Source organism: Barbus barbus (genome assembly GCF_936440315.1).
Source record: "Barbus barbus genome assembly, chromosome: 43".
Classification (NCBI taxonomy): Eukaryota; Metazoa; Chordata; class Actinopteri; order Cypriniformes; family Cyprinidae; genus Barbus; species Barbus barbus.
In genome coordinates this window covers 21,648,147-21,674,909 of record NC_136721.1, presented here as the reverse complement: position 1 = coordinate 21,674,909, position 26,763 = coordinate 21,648,147, and the positions used below count along the sequence as shown (strand labels likewise).

The 26,763-nt window shown below is 33.9% G+C and overlaps 1 protein-coding gene across 2 annotated transcripts in view; it reads right to left on the bottom strand.

Moving 5' to 3' along the window:
* LOC306861989 (high affinity cAMP-specific and IBMX-insensitive 3',5'-cyclic phosphodiesterase 8B-like) overlaps nucleotides 1–26,763 on the bottom strand; it is a 46,304-nt gene that overhangs the window by 12,074 nt on the left and 7,467 nt on the right. For both annotated transcript variants that reach the window (XM_079404553.1, XM_079404552.1), the window contains exons 2-11: nucleotides 16,319–16,375; nucleotides 12,627–12,817; nucleotides 9,170–9,229; nucleotides 9,026–9,083; nucleotides 8,442–8,530; nucleotides 8,264–8,342; nucleotides 6,579–6,719; nucleotides 6,342–6,430; nucleotides 5,956–6,010; nucleotides 821–872 (exon numbers count right to left, since the gene is read on the bottom strand). In XM_079404553.1, the coding sequence (XP_079260679.1) occupies nucleotides 821–872; nucleotides 5,956–6,010; nucleotides 6,342–6,430; nucleotides 6,579–6,719; nucleotides 8,264–8,342; nucleotides 8,442–8,530; nucleotides 9,026–9,083; nucleotides 9,170–9,229; nucleotides 12,627–12,817; nucleotides 16,319–16,375 (871 nt within the window). The remainder of the gene's footprint in view (nucleotides 1–820; nucleotides 873–5,955; nucleotides 6,011–6,341; nucleotides 6,431–6,578; nucleotides 6,720–8,263; nucleotides 8,343–8,441; nucleotides 8,531–9,025; nucleotides 9,084–9,169; nucleotides 9,230–12,626; nucleotides 12,818–16,318; nucleotides 16,376–26,763) is intronic.

Genomic DNA, 26,763 nt, shown 5'->3' with positions numbered 1-26,763 from the left:
TGTTATGCATTAAAATTTTATTAAACAAAATTATTTACATCTAAATTACTTTTATTAAATGTATTTAATTTTTAACTATTTAAAAAATTAAATATTAATATAAATAAATATGAATAAACTGAATATAATAAATATTAAAAATATAACATATAAATACAGTAATTAAATAATTTTTTAGAAATGTATATTTCTACTAATTTCAGTCAATATTTAGTGCTAATTTCAATACGTAGTAAAAACAAAAATGCTGTAGAATAAATTCTTTAATTTAAAAAGTGAAATATTAAAATAATATTAATATATTATAATATTAAATATAATATTTATTTCTAATTATTTTATGTAGTTATTGTTTTATATATTTATTTAATTACAAATTTAGTTATATTAATTTTAGACATTTAAATTTGATTACAAATTAAATTATTTAAATTAACCCAATTTTATTAGGAGCACTCTTTAATAAATTAGTGACACTAAGTCTCTGTCTTTTTTGAAAGACAGATAGAAAGATGGATATTTAATTAAAATATCAATTAAAATCAACATAATATAATTTAGTGTAAACTATAATCTTTTAAATAATTATTTATTTATAGTTTGATTTATATTAATTATACACATTTGATTTTTATTTCAGAGAACTCTTTTTTCCCCTCTACTTCTCGAGGCAGCATTGACCAGTGCATTTATATTCACACTTTTGTTTGCTTCACAGAATGTTACAAAAAACCAAATCTATACAGAGCCATTATGGGTTACAGTGTGCAACAGTAAACAAACAAACAAACCGTTAATGACAGACCGTCTGGTGTTGTACCTGATTGTGAGTGTTCACCACAGCATTTCTCTTCTTTGCTCAGCTTATGAACCTGCAAACACAGATATCTGATTAGCTCTCTCTCGCTCTCTCTCTCTCTCTCTCTCTCTCTCTCTCGCTTGCACACACACACACACACATACACACACACACACACACACACACAGCTAATAATCTAAACCTCTCAGTGTAAACTTTCTGGCAACAATATAAGTAAGACAAATGTGCAAATGATATCAGGTGTCAGATGAATTAGAGGGTGATTATGTTTTGTGTGGAATACAGCGGGTAAGTTTATAGAGTTAACTAGTCCCAGGTCCCGACAAGCTCGGTTGCTGAAATATCGGTCAGATGTCCCTTTCTTGTCGAAGTGGGTGGTTTTTAGACACAATAGACTACAATACGCCATGAATTTATCACAATACCAAAATTTTAAACAAACGTCAACACTTGATCTAACGTCAATAGATCGCAAAAAAATAAAATGCTATTGAACAAACTCCTTGTGAAAATATTAAAAAATGTGAAATATTAATATCAATACATTAAATATAAAATGTATTATTTAATTAAATACAGTAATTATTCAATGTAATAAAATATAATATGCATACTAATTAAAGTCAATACTTGATATGGTTACATTTTATTTTAAGGTGTCCTTGTTACAGTGTAATTATACACCTAAGTACTGATAAATATTAATTAACTACATGTACTTACACTAGGGTTCAGTTTAGGGTTACTTGCATGTAATTATGCAAAATGTATTTTTATTATAATAGTAAGTACATGTAACGTGTAACAAGAACACCTTAAAATGAAGTGTTACCCTTGATACTAATTCCAATACCATCGCAAAAATAAATGCTATTGGACAACCCCCCTTAAGAAGTTAAATATGTTACATAAACATGAAATATTATAAATACTAAATACAATATTAAATTAAATACAGTAGTTAAATTATTAAATGTGATTAAATATAATATCTATACTAATACAAGTCAATACTTAACACTAATTTCAATAAAAAAAATATTACTGGCCAAATTCATTTATTTAAAAAGTGAAATATTAATAAAAATATTACTACATTAAATATTATAAATATTAAATATAATATATAATGTAATTAATTACATTATTAAGTGAAATTAAAGCTGCAGTCTGTAAGTTTTGCCTCTTTGTCGCCATCTCTGTTGAAAACCTGAAATTGCAGCTGCTTGCGGAATTATCTTGCTTGCGTGGGCGAATGAATCTAATGTTTTGAGGTGAATGTGTAGCTGTCAGTCACGCACCGGTGTGGATATTTACTGTACTTTGCAATCACAGATTCTAGCTTATGTCTTGGAATATATGACCCAAATAAGAATTTTCACTGTATATTGTTATCTGAACAAGTAAGTAACAAGTCTGCCACGTTTGTTCTGACCAATTGAGGGAAAAAGTATTACAATAAATCGTGCTACCAATGGAGATCGGTTAGCTCATATCACATCAAACCGTGCAAATAATTATTATTGCTATACTTTATTCTCAAATTATTAATGTTAACAACATTGGCATTGCGTGACTATGAGTATAGTGTGTATTAGTGTGTAGCTTTCAATTTCTGTACAGTCTAATATCTAATAGTCATACCATTCGAATTTCATATTAAGAAATTCTTTTATCCCAAAAAGCTAATTATGCTTCATTTGAACTGGTTTTCTTTAAAATACAAAACTTGTGTAATCCCAGGCTATCTGTAATCAGAAACACATTTAAAACTGGAATATAATTTCATTTCATTTCATTCACATGTGTTTCATAAACACACAATCCTTTCTGGATTACACTCCGCCATCAAAATGATACATTTCATTATTCTAGCTGCTGTGATTTTACAAAAGATTTTTATTTCAAATGCTGTTCTTTGGAACTTTCTATCCATCAAAGATCCTGAAAAAAGGGTTTCCACTAAAATGTTAAGCAAAAATAATTAGCAAATTAGCATATTAGAATGATTTCTGAAGGATCGTGTGACACTGATAAATTCAGCTTTGCATTACATTTTAAAGTTTTTTTTTCAAATACAAAGTTATTTTAAATTGTAAAAATATTTCACAATATTACTGTTGTTCAAATAAATGCAGCCTTGGTGAATCAATCAATAAATTTTTTGTTGTTTAATCACACAATATGACTTTGTTCTTGTTGTTTGTTGTGGCTGGTTAGGATACAGCCTTAGATTAACATCGGGTAGACAGGATCTATCACTTGTCGCTCTGTCAGCTCTGTTCCTGATCAGAACACGGTTTAAGCATTTGCTGAATTCACCTGGGTCCCATTTAATCCTTTTAACATGATCAAGTTTTGAATGAATGAAATAGGATTTTTAGTCTTAGGTTAGAGATTAAAGAGCGCTGCCAAAAAGGAATCTATGCAGTATGAGGTTTGCTTTTTAGCAGAAAGTAAAAGTTACGTGGTACAGGCAGAAAAAGAGAACATGGTCATTTTCGTATACATTTTCACACTCGTACATATGCACACACTCAAAAACAGATGACATGTAGTATAAAAGAGCCTTGTTACACTGTCCTGAAGGATGAGGTCAGGAAATCTGATTAAGCGAGACGACACGTTTCATGACAAACACACACACTGCACCACAGGAGAAGATTTACTACAAACTCACTGATAATTAGTGTTATTTTTATCTTGTTTAATCCAGCAGAATTTGCAAAGTGCATTTAATTTTGTTCATTTCTTAATCAGTATTTCTAACATAACAGGAAAGATTGATTTCAATTGATATGAATTGACTCACCATGGCAGTAAAAACAGTAATATTGTGAAATATTATAACAATTTAAAATAACTCTTCTCTATCTGAATATATTTTAAAATGTAATTTATTTCTGTGATGAAAAGCTGAATTTTCAGCAACATTTCTGCAGCGTGTCACATGATCCTTCAGAAATAATTCTAATATGCTGATTTGCTGAAACATTTATTATCCTTGTCAACTTTGAAAACAGTTGTGCTGATTAATTTTTGTGGAAACTTCGATTCATATTTTTAAAGTTTTTAAGGAATATAATTTTTTTTTTTTTTTAACAGAGATCTTTTGTAACATAATAAATGTTTATATATTGCCACCTTTGATCACTTTAAACCACCTTTGCAGAATAAAATTTCTTATTTTTTATATTTGAAAAAATAATTTTATAAGAATTATATTTTTATATTATACATGTTTTTTTACGTTTTATTCTAAATTTCTTTTAAAAAAAAATTTACTGACCCCAGACTTTTAACTGGTGTATATACAGATTTCCTTGTTTTGAATAAATGTAAAATTTAAATAAATTTAAATTTTAACAAAAATCTGTAGGTGTTTATACTTAAAAAAATCTGTTAATAAAGTAATAAAAAAATTCTAATTTTATCCTCAGAAAACAAGACACATTATTTTTGCTTCTGAAATAATGTATCCTGTGGTATGTTACATTTTCATTAAATAAGCAGACAAAAACACTGATCAAGTGTTTTTCAATACATAGACATTTGCACATTCACACACTACCTCATATATGACTGTTGCATGTCTGTAAAGATGCTGAATAGCAATAAAGATTTCATTTTAATCTAGTATCACTAATTGTAGCAACCATTGCATTCTGACAGAAACTATGGTTAGTTAACATGGCACATTTTGGTAAGGCTTGTAACAGACGGTGAGTGTGTGAACGGTAATACTAACCCCAGTGAGTAAAGCAACAGCTATTTCACACACGTGTCAGTGTGTCTGTTTCTCACAGGCCTTTCTGATCAGCAGCTCCAGCTAATGCTAGAACTAACAGCAGGGTTTAGACCTGAGTCTGTGGAGGGTTATTAATTGGATTGGATTCAATTTATTGTCATTGCACATGTAGGTACAAGGCAACGAAATGCAATAAAGAAGAGAATACAGCACAACATGAGGAAAGAGAGGAGAAAAAAAATAGTCCTCACACTACGCTCCTGAACGTTATCAACTGACGGGATGAAGCGACGAAGGCGTGGGATGGGGGTAGGGAGGTGAATATCTGTATGTGTGTATTTGTAAGTTCGTGTGCCTAGAGATCCGCCATGCTGGCACTCCAGACAAGTTGTCTCAGTCCGCAGATTGTATTGCCATGGAAACGACCTTGGCCGGAACCCAAACGCTCGACAATCACAAGGTGTTTGTTGAGGGGGGAGGGAAGAAAGAGCGTCTCTCTGCAGTATTCATCCGGGGAGTTAGATTCCAGAACAACCTTGCCAAGCTGTCTGTTGTTTTGGGAAGCCGAAAGAGATAAGATTGTTTGGTCTTTGGGCGAAAAGCTGCCTTTTAATTTCACAGCTTATTCTCATTGTCCATTCTGATCTCCTTGTCCATCAATTTTCTTTTCCAAAGCCGAGAGCTTAGCCGTGATCGAATCCATATTGCGGTTAATAGTCTCTGTCTCAGAGTTGACCGCTGCCAACTGCTTCAATCATGACGGGCAGCCTTGTGAGGTTTTGGACAGCTTTTCCCGTCTCCTGAATTCTCCGATAACAGGGTAACACCTAATCCAAACAGCAGAAACCCAGTTATCATGGTTCCGAATAGGTAGATGTCTTCAATGTCCTCCACGGAAAGAGCCGCCAGACACACGACCCGCCACCTCTCCCATGCGTCCATCGTGTAGCCAGCTGCGAAAGTCCCAGCAGGACATTTGGGTTCTCCCGATCCCAAGATGGTGTCAATTGCATTAAGAGACCAGTTGATCAGATCCATAATTTCGGTTTTGTAGAATATTGCGGAGAAAGTCTCTTCAGTGTCAGACAAGGACAAGACAGGAGAGAGTAAGCAGGGGTGATAAGGGCAGGGAGGGAAGAAAAATGCGACCGCCTTCGATGAGAGCCAAACGAGAATAACCCTGACGCCCGCCTGTCATGATGGATGCTTTAGCGTAGCTAACATTTCTGCCTACTGCTGTCCCCATGAGCCTTGCACACTTTAAGTTTTGGTGCTAATTTGAGAGCTCTATTAATAGGTGAACATTAAACTCGGTCAACATTTATTGGATACTCACTGAATAAAAGTAAAGTCTAACATAAAATTTAAAAGCAAATAAGAAATGTACCTTTCTGTGGTTATCACTGTAAGGCCTCTTGATGGACACAAAATGCCGGATTTTTCTAAAAGGTAAGGAAACAATTGTCTGATTTTACTGTTTTATTCTAGCTGATTTGTATATATAATAAAACCACCAATAGCAGCAGCAGTATAAATGAAATTACCATAATTTATTTAGAACATAAAAATAATATATGATATATTATTTATAGTATTTACTAAATAATATATAATTTATTATATTACAGATAATATATATGAAATATATTTATTATATTTTAAATATTAAAATAGTTATACAATTAAATTATGACAATGTAAATTTAAAATTAAATAATAATTTATAAATTATAAATTACAATTCATTTAAATTTGTATTATCATGTGACTCACCCTCCCTGGCCAATCACAGGAGTGATTCTGACATATTGCTGAATACTGTCCCCTGACTTCCTCCGTGAGAAATAGATCCCCTGCCATTCCTAAGCAAACAAGCACACACATATCGAAAAAAATGATTAATAGTCGAATCAATGACAAGTATAAGTATTGTTAGGCTTGTAAAAAGTGGCACAGGTAAAGTCAAACATGATCTAATATTATGACCTAGAAGTGTAATGGCCGACTAACCTTTCCTTTCTTGATGCAGGTGTTGATGGTGTCCAGCAGGTCGGCGCTGTTCTTGTCACTCTTGGGCAGTTCGGTCAACTCTTTACCGATCAGTTCACCTCTATGATAGCCCATCATCTTTTCAAATGCTGGATTTACATACTAAAAACACAAAGAAAAAGATTACTGGAGTATGTTTTACAAGAAAATACTACCACAGTCTTTCTACTTCAAAATTTCAAGTTTAATTCAATGTTACTTGTCATTTCTTTGTAATTAATTGTGAAATTTACTAGCAATTTCTGAGTGAAAATGATTTCTACACCAAATTTTTTCATATATTCCTATATTGTATTCTTATATCATGATTTTCTTGTCACACTATTATTGCAGTAAACACGTCAAGTACCCTTATTATTTTCCATTTCAATTATACCTTCAGATATAATTTTCTCAAAATATAATAATCTCCATAACAGATATCGGAGAACCTCAAATATCTTCCTTAATATAAAATGAATGCTCAAGGGTTTAAATGGACTGCCTTAAAATGCATAAATGTGAGGAAATTAGAGTAGAAGTATATGTTAATATTGCATAATAATATTCTTGAATATACTACTACTAATAATAACAAAAACATTAACCAAAGAGAAAAATATTTTAAAAAGACTAAATATTTTGAATATGAATATAAATTTATTTTTACCCTGTTAATATTTGCTTACAAAGATATACATTTTAAAGGGGCCATATGACGATGCTAAAAAGAACATTATTTTGTGTATTTGGTGCTTTACGTGGTTTAAGGTAAAAAAACCCACATTATTTTCCACATACCGTCCATTATTTTTGCTCCTCTCTGCCCTGCCTTTCTAAAAGACGTAGATTTTTTTACAAAGCTCATCGTTCTGAAAAGTGTACTCTGTGCTCTGATTGGCCAGTTATTCAGTGCGTTGTGATTAGCCGAATACCTCAAATGTTTGACTGAAATGTTACACCCCTTACCATATTTAGAAACAAACAGCATCTCCACAATACTACAGTGAGAATAAAAGTTATGCCTTCTTTCTTTAAATCTTAACTTTGATAAAAAAATATCTCTTTGGTTTTGAGACTTTAGTTCTTGCAAATTTGCGGATCTTTTATATGCACGAACAGCACTCCAAAGACGAAGTAAAACTTGAAAATGCATCATATGACATTTAATAATGTTTACAAGTTTAATGTGATTAAGCCTTCTTAAGGTACATGAGTATTAATCTTCCATAAAAAAGGCCTAATCTTTTTGTATGACAATTAATCAGGAACTTTAGTATTAGGACATTCGCTGTTCTCTAATCTAAGACACTTGAGGAGGTTGCACACTGGATGAGAAGTGTTGAGATCGCTGTATCGCACATGTCTTAAATTCGAACACATTATTTTCTATGAGTGTATGCACAATGGTGGCGCCACTCACCAGACAGAGCCCTGCAGAGTTTAGATGCAACCCTTATTAAACACACCTGATCCAACTAATCAAGTCCTTCAGCCTTAATTGAAAACTGCATCGTATGTAACAAAACTTTGCAGGGCAAAAGTTTGACACCCCTGCTTTACTGCATTATATCCAGGAAGTAGTCCTTGTAAGGATGTAGTTTTGAATAAAAATGGCCTTCCTAAATGTAACCAAATCCCAGTAGTATTTGGATCCCAAAACTCACTTGTATGACATGATCTTCACTGCTGATCTCTACGGCTTCCTGACACTGTTCTAATGCGGTAAACACAGAGTTACAAGCCCTGCAACAACAGAAACACAAACAAATACTGAAGCCTTCAGTGATGGTCTCACAGCAGCTTCTTCGTTGAACTTCCTGCTAGCTTAGGCTTTAGACTTACCTCAGTTTGAACTGAGCTCGAACCTCTCCGTGTTCTAACTGGATTAACTCATTATAGCAGGCTGACACACTGCTGTTCTCCAGGTACCTCTGAGAGAGAGAGACACATATAATACAGCACTGCATTTAGCACACAGTATGAATTTTGTCCTACTTTGTATTGCAAGCTACAGTTGAGTCCAGATTTTTCTGCAGGGAATTCAGTAAACAAAATGATCTGCTATGGATATTTATATTAAAAATAATTTGGGAGGTCTATGGGACACAGCATTGCACTGGGATAAATATTCAAATATAAAACGTTACTTGTGGGACTACCATGAATCAATAAATAACTTGTCTGAGCAAAATAATATCCAATATATCCCATCATGTCTATTAAAGCTGACAGTGTGTGTGTGCATTACTTTTAAGTTTTAGATTTTTAAATGATTTTCTGTGGTAATCAAAATTAATACAAATTTTAAGAGTTGTTTGGTACATCTTAATCTGAATTGGACACGTCCACACTCATGTTCAGCACCGCCCCAATTGCCCCGCCCATGTAGTGGAGCAAATATTCCTGTTTTAGTGTAAAATACTCACTCTGGAGAAGCCAGCAGAGAGAAGAGGAAGGACAGATGGTTCCTCCTGATCTGAGGGACTGCGAGAGAGAAAGATCAGTAGGAGAAACATGACGGACGTCCGTAACACATGGATAATAGATAAAAGTGTTCTCTGAGGTCTTACGTTTGTGGCATCACTGCTAAAATAACAGTGTGTTCAGAAGGCTTGGTCGCTCGAATCATCCTGTTTAAAATCACATACAATTACAAAAAAGTAGGTTTTTTGCATATTCTGATTTCATCACGTATCTTCTACACATTTCTCTCCAAATGACTCTCTCTCCCTCACACGCATAGACATCTACTGGCAAAAAAGTGATTTGGCAGCTAGTAGATTTGGCAGAGAGTTGCCAGCTTTGAGTATGTGTGCGCGCACATGGATTTAAGCCTCTGTGCAGGATGGGAAATTAACACCCGCAACAGCCAAATGTGGGCCACTTCCTCCACAGTGGAGAGTAATTTTGAATTCTCAGCAACTGTGGTGGGCAACCTGGACTTAAAGATTCACATACAAATGATTCTTATAAACTGACTCTTTTGGTGAATCAAAAACATAATCGCTCCACCAGTGTTGCACGATTCCTGAAATGAATGAATGACGAGTTACTGGTTTGAATCAGTCTGAAACAATGCCTTTTATAATTTATATTTATAATGCACATTCATAAACTACCATTCAAAAGTTTGGGGTTGGTAAGATTTATTTTTTACCTTTTTGAAAAAGTTAACAATACTACATTTATTTGATCAAAAATACAGTAAAACGGTAATATTGTGAAATGGGTAACACTTTACAATAAGGGTACATGAATAATCATGTACTAATGCCTACATTAATACTTAATTCATCACATACTAATGATTATTAAAGGAGTTAACTAATTATGAACTATCCTTAACTACAACTGGAGTCATGTGGATTCATGCATGAATAACGGCAGCCTTAACTACATGTTAGTACATGTTTGATAATTAATGCATGAATGAGCACTTATTGGTAAACTAAATCAAACAGCCTCTTTAAGAAGGAATAAGAAATACTCTGACTTCGAAAGTAATTTAAATAATTTAATACTATCATAATTTGAGCATTTGACATCTTCAGCTTTGTCATAAACATTATTGGGTGGCAATGGATTAGTTGATCCTCCTCATCAAGAGTAGAAAATACCAAATACACTAATGACTGATCTAGTCTGTTTTATGTTCTTCTCTTTCCCTTTAAACTCACCTTATTGTGATTTATACAGGGATTAATAAAAAAAAAAAACCCAAAACCCACAAAGAACATTTGTAGAACAATTCCTAAAGAAATGCTCAAACTGGAAAGAGTTCACTCTCCATCCAGACCCAGCCGTGATGATCCTGTACCTCCACTCTCTGACTTCTTGAAAATCCACACAGCACTGTGTTAGTACATGTGTGTTTGATACAGAGTATAACATATATCATGAGCGGAGTTCAGTAAGTAGTTGACAGTGAATAAGTTGTTGCCATTAGTTGATGTTAGTTCATGGGTCACTAACTCATTATTAACTACCCATGAACTAACATCAACTAATGGCTTGTTAAAGCTGATTTTGACATGACTTTACTTGAGAGGGCCCAACATCACTAACTCATTATTAACTACCCATGAACTAACATCAACTAATGGCTGGTTAAAGTTGACCTGAAAATATCAGTATTATGTCTAGCCAAAGACATTCCTCCTGGAACTAACGCAGGTTTGGCGGGTATTCATTTCATACTCTGTGACAGCTTATTTAATTAATAAATTATACATAGTATTTAATGTGTAAGGTACATGTACAACAAACTGATAATGTCATGGTATCGTGTACTGTAATCGAATCTATACCTGTGGAACCGACAGCACACACGGTGTTCATCTAATAAAGATCTTCATAGCTAGCAAACCATAGCCTTTGCAGATTTGCTTTCAACTGACTGTAGATCCTAAGCCACATCTTCAACGCTCTTGATGCTACAACTCTGAGTGAGAACCGCTTCAAACAACTCGGTGCGCGCGGCAGGGAACTGAACGAATCATTCAAACTGATTTGCAAACTGATTCACTGGTTTGCCAACTGGTTTGATCAAGCCTTTGAACAGAATTGACTCAAAATAATGAATCATCCTCGAACGGGCATCGCTCATTGCCCAGAAAAAAAATAGACGGCGCGTTTGGAATAAATTGAAGGATTTTTAACTTGTATTGCATTAAGATAAAGTAACGAGAGGAGCGTCGCCCACAGTAAAGAAGCAAAAGTACAGTTTTTTCACTAAAAATGTACTTGAGTAAGAATAAAAGTACCCATTTTTCAATTTACTCAAAGTATTAGTTACCCCAAAAATTTACTCAAGTAAATGTAACTCGTTACTACCCACCTCTGGTTCTACAAATGTTCTTTGTGGGTTTTGGGTTTTAATTTTTTTTATTCATTCCTTTATAAAACACAATAAGGTGAGTTTAAAGGGAAAGAGAAGAACATAAAACAGACTAGATCAGTCATTAGTGTATTTGGTATTTTCTACTCTTGATGAGGAGGATCAACTAATCCATTGCCACCCAATAATGTTTATGACAAAGCTGAAGATGTCAAATGCTCAAATTATGATATTATTAAATTATTTAAATTACTTTCGAAGTCAGAGTATTTCTTATTCCTTCTTAAAGAGGCTGTTTGATTTAGTTTACCAATAAATGTTAATTAATGCATTAATTATCAAACATGTACTAACATGTAGTTAAGGCTGCCGTTATTCATGCATGAATCCATATGACTCCAGTTGTAGTTAAGGATAGTTCATAATTAGTTAACTCCTTTAATAATCATTAGTATGTGATGAATTAAGTATTAATGTAGGCATTAGTACATGATTATTCATGTACCCTTATTGTAAAGTGTTTCCGTGAAATGTTATTAACTTTTCTATTTTAATGTTTTAAAAGGTAATTTTTTCCTGTGATGCAAATCAGAATTTTCAGCATCATTCAGTGTTACATGATCCTTCAGAAATTATTCTAATATGCCGATTTGCTTCTGAAGTAACATTTCTTCTTATTATTAATGTTGAAAATAGTTGGGCTGCTTATAATTTTTGTAAAAAAAATATTTTTTTCAGGATTCTTTGGTGAATATACAATTCAAAAGAATCCTTTTGTACATATATTATACATGTATTTGCCATCACTTTTGATCAATTTAATGCACACTGGCTGTATTAAAGTATTCATTTCTAAATTATTACTGAGCCCAAACTTTTGAACTGTAGCGTAAGAAAAAATGTACATTATAACATACACAAATGAATCAAAATCAAATCCAATTGAATAAGAATCAAAATAAGACCCTGTGATTCAACATTGAGCCTTTTTAACAATTTCATATATTATTCATATATTCATACGTGTATGTATACATATATATATATCTTAAAATTCATATATTAATTGAATTATTATATAGAACTTAAAAGGAAAAAAACAGGCATTTGTAGCTAAAAAAGTGAATTCCCCATCCTGCCTAAACAGAAACAAGTGAGCAACAGATGATGGATGGTTTGCTTGTACCCACCGGCAGACGGCATCAGCCTCAAAGTACCGTGGGTGCCGGCCATCAATGATGACGATCTCGTGGTGTTTATCCAAGAAACACTCCACCGCAGACTCAGGTGTTCGTGCGATGTTACACCTGAACCCCGCCTGCTCACACGCCCACCAGAACGCATCGCTCTGACTGTCCTCTTTAACGAAGACCAGTAACACCTGAGCGAGACAGAGACGGAGAGAGAGAGAGGTGCTGTTGTTAGGTGTGTGTGAAAGGTCAACAGTCTTTCATCCTGTTCAGCGTTGTGTAACCATGGAGCTGCAATGTGAAATTCCACATAGCCCAGGTCGTTCAGGACGCCTCTGTCACCACTACTTCACTCAGAAGGCCCACCGTGCAGCATCACACGTCCACCTACAGGGGGCACAGTGACCTCACCCGCTCACACACTAACTCTCAAACACATTTCTACTGATTGACAGAACAGGCCATTTTCACAAGTATCAGAAATGTGAAAAACCGCGGATATATAGCAGGGTCAACAAATCCAACAATGCAGTGTATCAGGTTACCAAAACCTATTACCCCTCCTCTATTTCACACAGAATGACTTTTATGTTACCCAAATTCAGTCTGGTGATGTGTAACCACCTCTATTTTATATCTTTGAAAAAATATTGCTCTGATTTGGACAGACAGAGATACAGTAGGGTCAGCCAATATAAGTAACCAATTTTGGTAACCTGTAACTGTGCTGTCGGGTTGGTGACAGGTGCAGTTAACATCAGATAAATATGCTTTCTGGATTATGAAACAATGAAGATTAGACAACATCAGAGGGAATCTGGGTAACATTAAAACAATTCTGTGCAAAGTAAACTGTAACTGTGTGTCGTCAGATTTGGTGACCCTACTGTGTATGTGCAATTGTTCACATCAAATCAAAATGCTTTCTAGATGAAACAGAGGAGATTCGATATCACCAGAGTGAATTTGGCTATTATTAAAGCCACTGTGTGTGAAACAGAGGGAGGTAACTGATTTTGGTAACCTGTAATGGTGTGTTGTCGGATTTGGTGACCCTGAAAGTATATGTGCAACTGTTCACATAAAAGCAAAATGCTGATATAAAATAGAGGAGACAGAGGAGATTAAACATCAGGGAGCTGTAGAGGGAGAGGTAATGAATTTTGGTAATGTGTAACGTGTGTTGTCGGATTTGATGACCTTGCTTTGTACAATCGTTCACACCAAATCAAAATGCTTTCTAGAGTATGAAACAGAGGGCATTAGACCTCGCCAGAGAGAATTTGGGTAACTTTAAAACAACTCTGTGTAAAATACAAGGTGCTAACGGATTTTGATATCCTTTAACAGTGCATTGTGAAATTTAGTGACCCTGCTGTATACATGCAAGTGTTCATATCAAATTAAAATGATATCTTTCTAGAATATGAAATAGAGAAGTTTAGACATCACCAGAGTGAATTTGGTTAACATTAAAGTCATTCTGTGTGAAATAGAGGGGGGTAACACTGCCTTGTCAAAATTAGTGACCCTACTATATAGCTGTTCACACCCAGAGCAATATGCTTTCTGCGATATAAAAGGAGATAGAGGAGATTAGTTATCACCAGAGTGAATTTGGGTATCATTACTGCAATTCTGTTTAAAATTGAGGGGGGTAACGGATTTTGGTAACTTGTAAAGTTGTGTTGTTAGATTTGATGACCTTGCTCTATGAGAACAACTGTTCACAAGAGAGGAGATTAGTCATCACCAGAGTGAATTTGGGTATCATTACTGCAATTCTGCATGAAATAGACGGAGATAACTGATTTCGCTAACTTCTTATATTGTCTCGTCGGAATTGGTGACCCTGCTGTATAGCAATAGAACTCGTCAGGGTTATTATTATCATCATCAAATAACACTAAAATTAAAGCCATAAAAAACATTTTCTTTAAAATATAGTCTATTAATTAAACTTAAAAATTCAGCTAGTTTCCAAGGCAATATTAACTTTAATTTGAACTATTAAAATAACTAAAACTAAAAAAATAAATAAAATTAATAAAAACTATATAGACATATTAAAACACTACAAATGGATGCATATAACTATAATCAATGACACCAAATCAATAATATTAAATTAACACTGGAACCCTGACAATGTGTGTGTGGGTGGATCATTTTTTTAAAAACTCAATTCAGTTTCAAAACACCCAAGAAATGACCTGTGATTCATTTGTAAACTCAATCTTGATTGATTTCCTCAGTTACATCAGCCAAATCTGACTCGCAGAGAGTCAGTAATTACATAAATGGCCTCAGTTTACAACGACTGACAAACGGCAGTCAGTCATTATTAATATTATGCACACTTTCTGTTTCACAATACCACTTTTAGTGAACCATAATTTCCACTAATACCCCCCCCCCCCCCCCCCCCCCCCCCCCACACACACACACACACACACACACACACACACACAAGCACTCAGTATAATCGTGTCAATCCTTTGAGACATCTCAAGATTATCCCTGGGGTCATGAGCCCATGTTAAGAGGTCATTGGGTGCCCTCATTTATTTGCCTTACTGTAGAACAGGACAATGCAGCAATGACAGTCAATCACTGCACAGCCTATGTGAGATCAAAATATCACTAAAAATAGTCCTGTAGTGATGCTCTACGGTGTCACAGTGACATTACACAATGCATTACTGCAGGGACCATGAGAGAGCATAATACATCACTACATGCTTTTATAATGACCTGCAGCAATTACGCATTAAATCCCGTAAGATCAAGAGATTGTGCTTTAAAATAGTCTACATCTCACTGCAAAACTATGCGATCTTGAAATAATTAAATAAATTGCTAGAAACTGGGTATTTTATAGTGGTTGATAAATTTGCTGGTGTTTTTAGTGGATGGTACAGACATTTAGAATGCAACTTCAAATTCAAAATTCATCTTTGGGTGAATTAACCATTTAATGCTAACACATTTCTAAAGAACTTTTTTTTTCATTTAAAGCAACATAGCACACTAATTACACTAATCATTCACTTAAAGCAGTCTGAGGTTTACTGCCTTGCACAATGATAACATGGCACAATCTCAGTAATTAGGCAATTAAACATGCACCTTTTGTTTACCCAGCCCAGATCATTAACCAGATCAAAGTTTACCAGACAAACACTTAAAAAGCCAACAAATACACTACCACTCAAAAGTTTGGATTATTCAAAAAGAAATTAATACATTTATTCAGCAAGTACACATTAAATTGATCAAAAGTGACAGTAAAGACAATTATAATAGTTATTGAAATAAAATATTTCTATTTTAAATACACATGTATCATGGTTTCCACATACAGATTAAGCAGTGCAACAGTTTTTGACACTGATAATAAAGTGTTTTTCAACTTTATTATCAGTGCAAATCAGCATATTGGAATGATTTCTGAAGGATCAAGTGATACTGAAGACTGGAGTAAATTCAGCTTTGCAGCACAGGAATAAATTACATTTTACAATATATTCAAGTAGAAAATAGTCATTTTAAATTGTAATAATGTCACTGTTTTTACTGTATTTTTGATCAAATAAATGCAGCCTTGGCGAGCATAAGGAGCTTCTTTCAAAAACATTAAAAATGTTACCAACTCCAAACTTTTGAAGCAAAATGACTAAAGAGGACTCTACCTGAATGGGCTCCTGGGTGAGTCGCATCGGCCCCAAACGCTCTTCTGCTGCAGACACCTGGTAGAGATCGAGAGAAACAGGTGTTTCATTGAAATGAGTTTAAAAAAGGAAACAAAAGCAAGAATGCATCTGGTTTTACCATCTCAGAGCCCTGAAGCAACATTCTGACATGCCTGTCCTGTTTTTAATCACATATTGACATGTGTTTGAATGTCCATGAATACAACCATTTACACAAACTAGACAAGACAAAATCGATGTTTCACAGGTTGAATTAATGATAGATGTAGCCATCCTGATCAGCACGAACTCCAATCCAAGTGTGTATTCAGCTGATTTGAACACGATAATCCATATTCCTACTGTCAAGCAGTTCTAACGCTTTGTCAGATATGAAATATGTTGCAAAAAAGGCTGTTTTTTACGGCGTTGTCCAAATGGTTTGGCGACATTGTTGCAATGACAGAGAGCAGGTGGCTCAAAGCTTCCTGCGTCATCCACTTTAACACTACACATAAGCCTCTCAGCAGGAATCACACACACTCACACACATGTACAAAAAGCCTTCGTGCTAAATACAGATCATAATCACTATAAAAGCAGCATATGTAATGCACATTTAATTTTGCGAAGTAAAAAGAGCAAAGACTTTTAGATGCACTGCACTGCATCTTGTTTTCCAGTAAAAACATATAAACATTAAATCAGCAGTTTCTCTTACGTAAATGGCCCAGCATGAATTTGCTTTGGACATCTGCCTGTTTTATGTTCATTTTAAATGTTGAGAGGCCATCTAGAGCCAAGAGCTTCTTGTGACCACACACACGCACACACACACACTCAGATCTGGGATATGTTTAATTGAACAGTCCAACAGTCATAACACAATCTTTACAGCTGCAGAGACACAATTACAGCTTCAACAAATGCAATTGACAATTACTCTACAATTGTCACATGTGATTAAACACACTGAATTTCTGCATGCCCTTTAGTTGAGCAGCAATCCAGAATTCCTTCACAGACCCTGACAAAAACATAATTTTTTTTTTAATTGGTTCACATTGTTTTATACATATAAACTCTAACTAGTTGCTTGAAATTTATTGAGACTAATGTGAAATTAGTGTGAAAAGCAACTAAAACCAAAAGGTATTGTGGCATTACCAAGGTAAAATTATGGTATCATTTAATATTATGGTATTTTGATATACAGGATGAATGACTACTATAATTATGCCATGGTATATACAAAATACTCTGAGATACTTCAAAGAATACCATGGTTCTACCATTAACCAAAATATGTATTTTCATGATCCAACCCCAAACATTGTATTATTAAAACAATGGTAAAAAGCCATGATATTGCCATGGTACAGTGTTTAAAAAAAAAAAAAAACATGGCATTGCAGGCAATGGGTTGTTTAATAAATGTATTATTAATTTGTTATCATTTAATTTTTACCCTAAGGGCCACTTAAATATTATTTTATAATATAATATAATAATTTAGATTTTTTTATACTAAATTAGTTATTATTAACTTATTTTTCATACTAGGACTCATTTGAAAGTGACAATTGGAAGAGACAGTCAGCATCAATGCAGATTTTTATTTTCCAGCCAAAGGCCATTACCAAAACCACTGTTACACAAGGCAACACAAGACACACACAAAAGAAGTCCACTGGAAATTTCTGTGTTCAAATACACTTAATTCATTTTGAAATTGAAAACTCCATGCATTCTCTGCAACTTTTCTCTTCAAACATTTCTGTTACATTTTCATAGATTTTCCCAAACTAATCTTTTTTTGCCTTCTTTGCTCTTCTTCTCTAACTCATGACCCCATGCGTGTGGTTTCTCACTTCCTCGCATTGACATTACATCTCATTTCCTAGAAAGCAACACACACACACACACACACACACACACACACCTTGGTGTATGTGGTTTACGGGCACACTCCATAGGCGTAATGGATTTTATACTGAACAAACTATATTTTCTATCACAGGAAGTGTCCTCGTAAACAATTTTCAAGTCATCTTACCATCATTAAACACATTTGTGTCCTCGTGAACCATATAAACCTGCACACAACAGCTAAAGCTTGAGTTTTAAGTCCACAAAATTCCAAAACAATTTGCTAAATCTACCATGCAGAATTTACTGTGACTTCACATACAGTAAAATCTAACAGCTGCTGATTATATGTCATTCGCATAAGTTTTTCTGCCCGTTTTATTATCTACCACGCAAAAAATCGGATCATTTATAGCAATTTGATCAAGTAATATCACACATTTACTATGCAGTTCATGTTTGTAGCAAAACATTAAAATAAGGCAGAATATATGCAATACATACATGATACACTTCACCTTTAGGAAATGACGAATGCAGCAAAATAATGTGATGGTCAGTGGTGATACAGAGATAATACAGCTTTTGATGGCTGTGTCAATAAACAAACCAAACATTTTACTACTTCAAATGTCACTTAATTATCTTTAAATGACTCCACATGCTTAATTTCAGTCCCTCTTCAAAAAGAGACGGTGGATTTCAGCTCTTCTGACGCTGCATCATGCTGCAGATCTCTCCAGGATAAATTTTTTTTTACTTTACACATACCTTACAAAATATATCTCAAAACAATTTACAACATTTGACCATATTTTTTGTATAGCTGTCATGAAATAGCATTTAAAAATGCAATCCAAACAAACAGGTCCTTCACAGAATTACATTTGAAAAGAGTAATGCTCGTCTGAGAATATGGAGGACGAATATCGCCTTACGAATATGAAATTACAACGCTGCATTTATAGATATGATTAAGTTACTTTTGTTATCTTAATCTTATCTTAAACTCTTTCATCTTCTGTATTTTCAAGCATCCCATCTCTCTCTCGTGGTGTGTTCCTCTTCCCAGCACATTGTGTGTGTTTTGACTCAGTCATGTGCTTTTATTGAGGACAACGAACACACACACAGAGAGACATAAAATCACATGCAGAACAAAGGCCTTCCTTCACAGAGTACGGGGTCATGATAAAATATGATCCCCGATATATTTAGAGCCCCCAGATGACAGTAGGCAAACAGCAGCGCTGCGGCTTTATTGATTCAGATTTACTTATAATGTTACGTAAGATACCACCTAGATAGTGTTTCTGTCCAGTGAACTCAGAGGAACCACACGGTAGCTGACCAGGAGATGCTAGAATCAAAGCACATTCTCAAGTGCAAACAAGGTTGACTTTTTCTTAAATATTATATATAGTTTGTTTAATATTTTTATGTGATCCATTTTATCTCAGGATTCTTTGATGAATATAAAGTTCAAAAGAACAGCATTTATTTGAAATACAACTTTATAAACATCTTTACTGTTCATTTTTAGCCATTTAACACACCCGTGCTAATTTTTTCCTAAAAAATAATACAATCATGTTTTATATATTATATATTTATTTATACATTTTATATTTTATTTTTTTATCTTTCACAAGATTTTTTAAATTTCACAAACAATCAAAAGAAGTAACAAACGGAATTAAACAAAACATTGTTAAGTATAAAAACTGAAATAATATATATGTACAATATATATGTATGTGTGTGTGTGTGTGTGCGTGTGTGTGTGTGTGTGACCCTGGACCACAAAACCAGTCTTAAGTCGCTGGGGTATATTTGTAGCAATAGTCAAAAATACATTGTATGGGTCAAAATTACTGCTTTTTCTTTTATCCCAAAAATCATTAGGACATTAAGTAAAGATCATGTTCCATGAAGATATTTTGAAAATGTCCTACCGTAAATATATCAAAACTTAATTTTTGATTAGTAATATGCATTGCTAAGAACTTCATTTGGAAAACTTTAAAGGTGATTTTCTCAATATTTAGATTTTTTTGCAGACCCTCAGATTTCAGATTTTCAAATAGTTGTATCTTGGTCAAATATTGTCTTATCCTAACAAACCATACATCAATGGGAAGCTTATTTATCAGCTTTCAGAGGATGTATAAATCTCAATTTCAAAAAATTGACCCTCATGACTGATTTTGTGGTCCAGGGTCACACACACACACACACACACACACACACACACACACACACACACACACACACATACATATATATATATATATATATATATAATTAAATTTTTTATTTAACAATGGTTTACTGAACAAATTGCTCTTTCTTAGGGATAAAAAATTTACCTCAGCTTCTGCTCTAAACTACAGGGAGCCCTTCTATACGGCTACAATTAACAACAGAGCCCAAACTTAAATTCAAATACTATTTATTTTTAACTATAATAATCAACACTCAAAGTAACAAATTGTATGCAAACATGTAAATAGTTTTTAAATTATACAATTTCTATTTGTTGTTGAAATATAATAATTTACAGAGTCATAACTTGAGAGGGCATGTTTCCTAAAATATTTATTTAAACATATACATTAAATAATTAAGACATCACTAACAGGTAAAGTAAATATAATGAAGTATAGTCTAATATTTAGCAAAATGCTCTTCACTAGACTTCATTCCTCCGTCTAGCAAATAAGCAGCTGTGGACACCGATGACTTGCCTGATGTAAATGAAATGCTATGTGACATTTTGTTTACAAGCTGTTTTAATGATGTTTTTCCACAGTTGAAACACTGAGTGATTACGTGAGGGGTGAGATGTTCATGTCACGTTAAAACTAGTAATAAAGAGGATCCTGCTCACTCATGCTCCACGTTGCCATGGCGTTAGTATACAGCGATATATCGTGCCACATCAAAGAGCGTCAAAACAGCATTTATTGTCTGAATTTCCTGAAAGAATTGAAGGATTTGTTCGGCACACATGTGTACCAAACTGAAAGACCCGTACCGAATATTATATATATAATGTATATTGGGGGTGTAACAGCATAGTGTGTGTTTGTATGTGTGTATTTATATACGGACGGTTTCCAATGGACTCCTCAAAGGACAGTTTTGTCAAATTTAGCTGTAGATAAATTTAGCGACAAAGTGTAGATAAGTGTAGATGGGGTGGTGATGGCGCAGTGGATAAGACACATGCCAGACCTGGGTTCGAATCCACTGTGAGACACCAATGTGTCCCTGAGCAAGACACTTAACCCCTAGTTGCTCCAGAGGCGTGCGACCTCTGACATATATAGCAATTGTAAGTCGCTTTGGATAAAAGCGTCAGCTAAATGAATAAATGTAAATGTAAGTAAACACACACACACACACACTGAAGGTTACACATGATGTATGCACACAAATGTATGACTGTGATCTTAAGACCGCGTGTGATGTAGTGTGCTATCGTTATCTGTGCTCTCCATCAGAGTCGTTAAGTAATCATTCAAAGATCCCTTTAAAGTTTTCACTCACTGACACCAACAAAAATGTCAAGTACATTTGCGTGTGGCCAACACAACAAGCACATCTCTAATAAGAGCTCTATCATGGTAAGCACAATGTAACTGTGTAACATTGATACTTAGGTTAAATCAATGTTAGGGTGTCCTTGTGTGCTCTTTTTCCAGCACATGTCCTGGCCTGGCATTTCTAAAGTGCCTAAAATGTCCAGGTTTTGGCTTTTTTGTTTTCCTATTGACATGCTCTGTCCTCATACATTATATGAATGTGTATTTGCATTGCTTTGACCGTTCTCTCTACATCTCGTAAACCATGATTGGTCGATTATGTACAATGCCTGCATATAATAGGTCAAACTTCTTTTCAGCAAGTATAAAAGCAATAGCAAAATAAAGCCAAGCCCAGACATTTTAGGCAGTTCAGAAATCCTGCTAATGTCCGAGAGGTAGTATCTGTGCTTTATGAAGATTATTAATACAGAATAGTACACTGCACAGTTACAAATTCAGATGAAAACTCACGCGAGAGCCGACAGTGCCTCCAAGTCACTGTGACAGGGAAATGACCATTAAATGTGATACTGCCCATCTATCATGTTCCACCAGCTTGAATGGGTCAAACTGGAAATGGATGGACTAATTAGAGTAAACAACTCAAGCTCATAACCACTTTTGCTCATGCCCAAACAAGTTAAACAGTACCGCAAAACAAAACAGTGTGCATTTTAGTAAAAGTAAAAAATGCTGGCAGGGCAATAAATAATCTAAACTTCTGTCTGACTGGACCTGCACATAAATCCATATTGTTGAGCCCTGAGTAAGATTACATAAGAACATTTCTGTATATTTAATGCCTTCGGGATGTGTGTTTATCCGTGAGGGATATGAAAATAGGCCTACATTTGCTAAAACCTGGAAATGTGAGCACAAAAAAGCTCATTAGCACAGGCTATATTAACACCTAACTACTGCAGCTCATTAAAACATGATACAACTGGCAAGTCTGTAAAGTTTTTCATTATTTCTGAAAGACATACCCCCTCTCCGAAGGCAGTAGGCGTTGGACAAGCTGAAGACTGTGAAACTGTACATTTAAGTGTTTTTGTAAGGTTCTCTAAAAGTTATGAACAAATGTTCTTCAAGTAACATTAACGTTAGTTATCTGAAAGTTATCAAGTTTATCTGGTCTGCAATAGTGTTATAAAAACGTAAGTACAAAAACTTTTATTTTTTTAAATATAAATCACACATGGAACATTTTCTGAAACATTTTAGTTAGATTTTAGTCTGTTTTGACTAAATGTTACCACAAACAAAGCAGTTTATGAACTGAATATAATAATCACTGATAAGAGCTTTCTGATAAAGATATAGTGTAATTCATATAGTGTAGTGTCAATATTGGTGTAAAACGAGATGAGTTCCTCTAAACTGGGCTATAAATAACCTCATGAAACAGAGTGTTATCTATGAATATATAGCTTACCAGCTGAATGCCAGCTTATCTAGAGAATAATCAGTTCATCTTCCTGAAGCAGTAACTCAACATGCACAGCTAGGCAACCAGAACACAACAGAAAGGTCAAAATGCACAAATTCACTCCAAGCCATATACACCGAAAGTAAACAACACAAATCTATAAATCGTCAAAGTGGTATCTAAAAATGTGTCTATCTAGGCCTATTTGCTGTAAATCTATAAATCATACAAATTAGATCAAGTTTATGCCTCTTTAGTGACCTTTTCATGACTTAGTTGTTTGTAATCGCTTGAATAGGATTTTTAAAATAATTTTATAAATATAGTACTTACATAGAGCAATTTCTAATCTAGTCAGTGACATGACTTGCATCTATAGATGTATGTAAAAAAAAAAAAGGAAATTTTTTAATGAATTAACATTTTAACTATACTTCAGGAATGTTCATGATTTTTCTCAAATTGGAAAATTTAAATTAAAATTTTGGCAGTGGCTATTTGCACTAAGTGTAAATAGCGATAGAGGCTGAAAATAGCAACAAAAAAAAGTGAAAATAGAGTATTTTCTTAGCGATAGATGCTATTTACACTAAGTGAAAATAGCAGTATTTTTAGCGATATGCTATTTACACTAAATGCAAATAGCTATAGATTCTATTAAATTAGCCGAATTTACTACTTGTTGCAAATAGTGGCAATTGTCTGCACTTCAGTAGTGTATTACATTATAAAACAGTATGCAATAATAACATATTGAGTGTAAATTATAATTTTAATTCAAATTATTGGATTGGATTGGATTTTTTTTTTTTATTGAAAACAAATGCGATGTGATATGAGATTTGAAAAGGGAGAAAAAAAAGTTTGGCAAAAGGCGGGTTCGAACCCGGGTCAATTGCATCAAAAAGACCACGGTACGTGCTTTACCATCTGTGCCACTGGAGCTGATGATTCATGGCTGTTTTTTTTAATGTTGACTATCCCAATCACACGTTGATGGGAGGAGTTAGCCTCTGCCAACAAGGCAGGCTATTTGCACTAAGTGTAAATAGACACTCCGTTTAATTTTTCCCCACTGCACCACACATTTTCCAAAATGACAAATTTATCTAGGTGAAAGAAATCCAGATTATCATTCCATCAATGAGATCAAATCTTAATAAAAATATTCATTTTAAATTATAACTTATAAACGAAGTAATTTCACCTAAAGACACTTCCTTTTCTGTCTGGTTTACCATTTTCACTCTTTTCACTTTCCTATCTTCACTATTTGGTTCATTAAGGGTGACACGGCATACAGGTTCCAGGGATGGAGTCTCTGTTCAATGGATATTAATAACAACCAGTGAGAATGTGAGAAAGACAGGCAAGAGAGACAGAAAAAAGAGAGAGAGCGAGAGATGCTGGTTGAGGGGGAAACAGATGGTCATTAGTAGATAAACAGGGACAATAAGATGTCTGATGACACAGACAGAGTAATAAATTAGGAGCGGGAATATGTGATAAAAATGAGAGGATCGTGATTCTCTAGCTGTGTGTAGCAGTAATGACTTGTGTTAAACAACATCAACACTAAAGCAAAAGCAATATCCCATTCACCAAATACAGAGAAAAGACTTCAGGCTCACCTCAGTTACGCATCAACACTCACAAATACTAAAAGTAGTAAAAAAAAAAAAAGTTTGGTAACTAAAATAATATTGAAATAAAATATAAATATTAGATGAAAAACTTGCAGCCTTGTCGACTAACTGAAATAAGTTGAAGTACTAAAATTATGAAAACTGAAATAAAAATAAATTATAGCTAAATAGATATAATATTTTTAAAATGTAAAATCTAATAAAAAATAATACAACATAAATAGAATGAAAATATATACAAATAAAAGTTAATTTAAAATATTAATGAACATTATACTATTAATTATTAATAATTATATAATAATCAATAAAAATAATATAAATAATACTGAAACAACACTTATTGGGAACAACAAAAAAAACTGTCACAACTAAAGTACTGTTTTTCAAACACATGACAGCTATTTACATAATAGATTATTATTTCTAAGAAAAAAAAACTAAATTTGAATACATTAATTAATGTGTTTGAATACATTAATCATTTATATAATTGGGAAGTCTGATTCAATTTAGTGAATTTGTACTTTATTCAGACGGTTCATGTAAATGTTCAAATGTAAAGAAAATTATTCACTTATTCTCTAATCTGCATTGTATGTCTTCTTTTTTAATACCAAAACACTGACATGCACAATTCCCAACTTAGTTTAATGAATAAATTAAGGTGTTTTCTATTTTTATTGGTTGTACAGTATATAGTGTATTTTATCTTAAAACATTATGGAATGCAGTACACACACACACACACACACACACACACACACACATACACACACACACATATATATTGACTGTAGTTTAAATTAAAGTTTCAGAGTATCTCCCCCAATCTTGCATCAATGAATAAACTCAAGATTCTAGCTCTTGCTGTCTGTCAGCAGAGCAGCTCTTGGTGTGTCCAGCTTGTAAACTGGAATGTTTCACATTTAAACATATTTCAAACAATCTGTTCCCATCCTGTAAGATCCTACATACTCCCATGATGCTTTCAAGTGTTTACAAAAACCTCCAAGATGATAAACAATGTTACTAATGCCACCATCATGGACTACTTTGGAGTTCTGTTGCTCTCGCTGACTGCGAGAACACAGCCTATAACACAACCTAAACACACACACACACACACACACACATGTTGGTTTTTGTGGTTTATGGGGACTCTCCATAGGCGTAATGGTTTTTATACTGAACAAACTGTGTGTGCTATTGCCCTACACCAACCCTACACCTAAACTTAGCCCTCACAGGAGACTTTGTGCATTTTTAGATTTTCAAAAAAACACCATTTAGTATGTTTTTAAGCCTTTTGAATTACGGGGACATAGGCAGTGTCCTCATAAACCACCCTCATATTGTAATACCTCTGTCATACCCATGTCATTATACAAATTTGTGTAAACCACATAAACATGCACACACACACACAGAGAGAGAGAGAGATAGAGAGAGAGAGAAATGAAAGGAAAGCACTCACACATGAACAAACAGAGAAAAAATGTCTAATTTTAGTTTCCTGTCAAACCTGAAAAAAAATCACTATTTGGCAACAGTAATTTTCATACTAGAACCGAGAACACATTCAAGTAATATCCCACACATATGTAGCAGACACACCATAATCAAGGCCTCTGGCCCTCTGTACAGATTTCTCTGTAAATCGCATTCCGGGGAGTCCCCTCATTAGAAATCGTGATTGTGTTCCCCTCGGTAGAAATCTAATTAATTTTATTAATCTTGATATTTATTAATCTTTGTTAATGTTAGTTAATGAAAATACAGTTGTTCATTGTTCATTCATGTTAGCGTACAGTGCATTAACTAAAGTTAACAACTTTTTTGTGATTTTAATAATGCATTAGTAAATGCTGAAATTAACATTAACTAAGATTAATAAATGTTTTAGTAGAA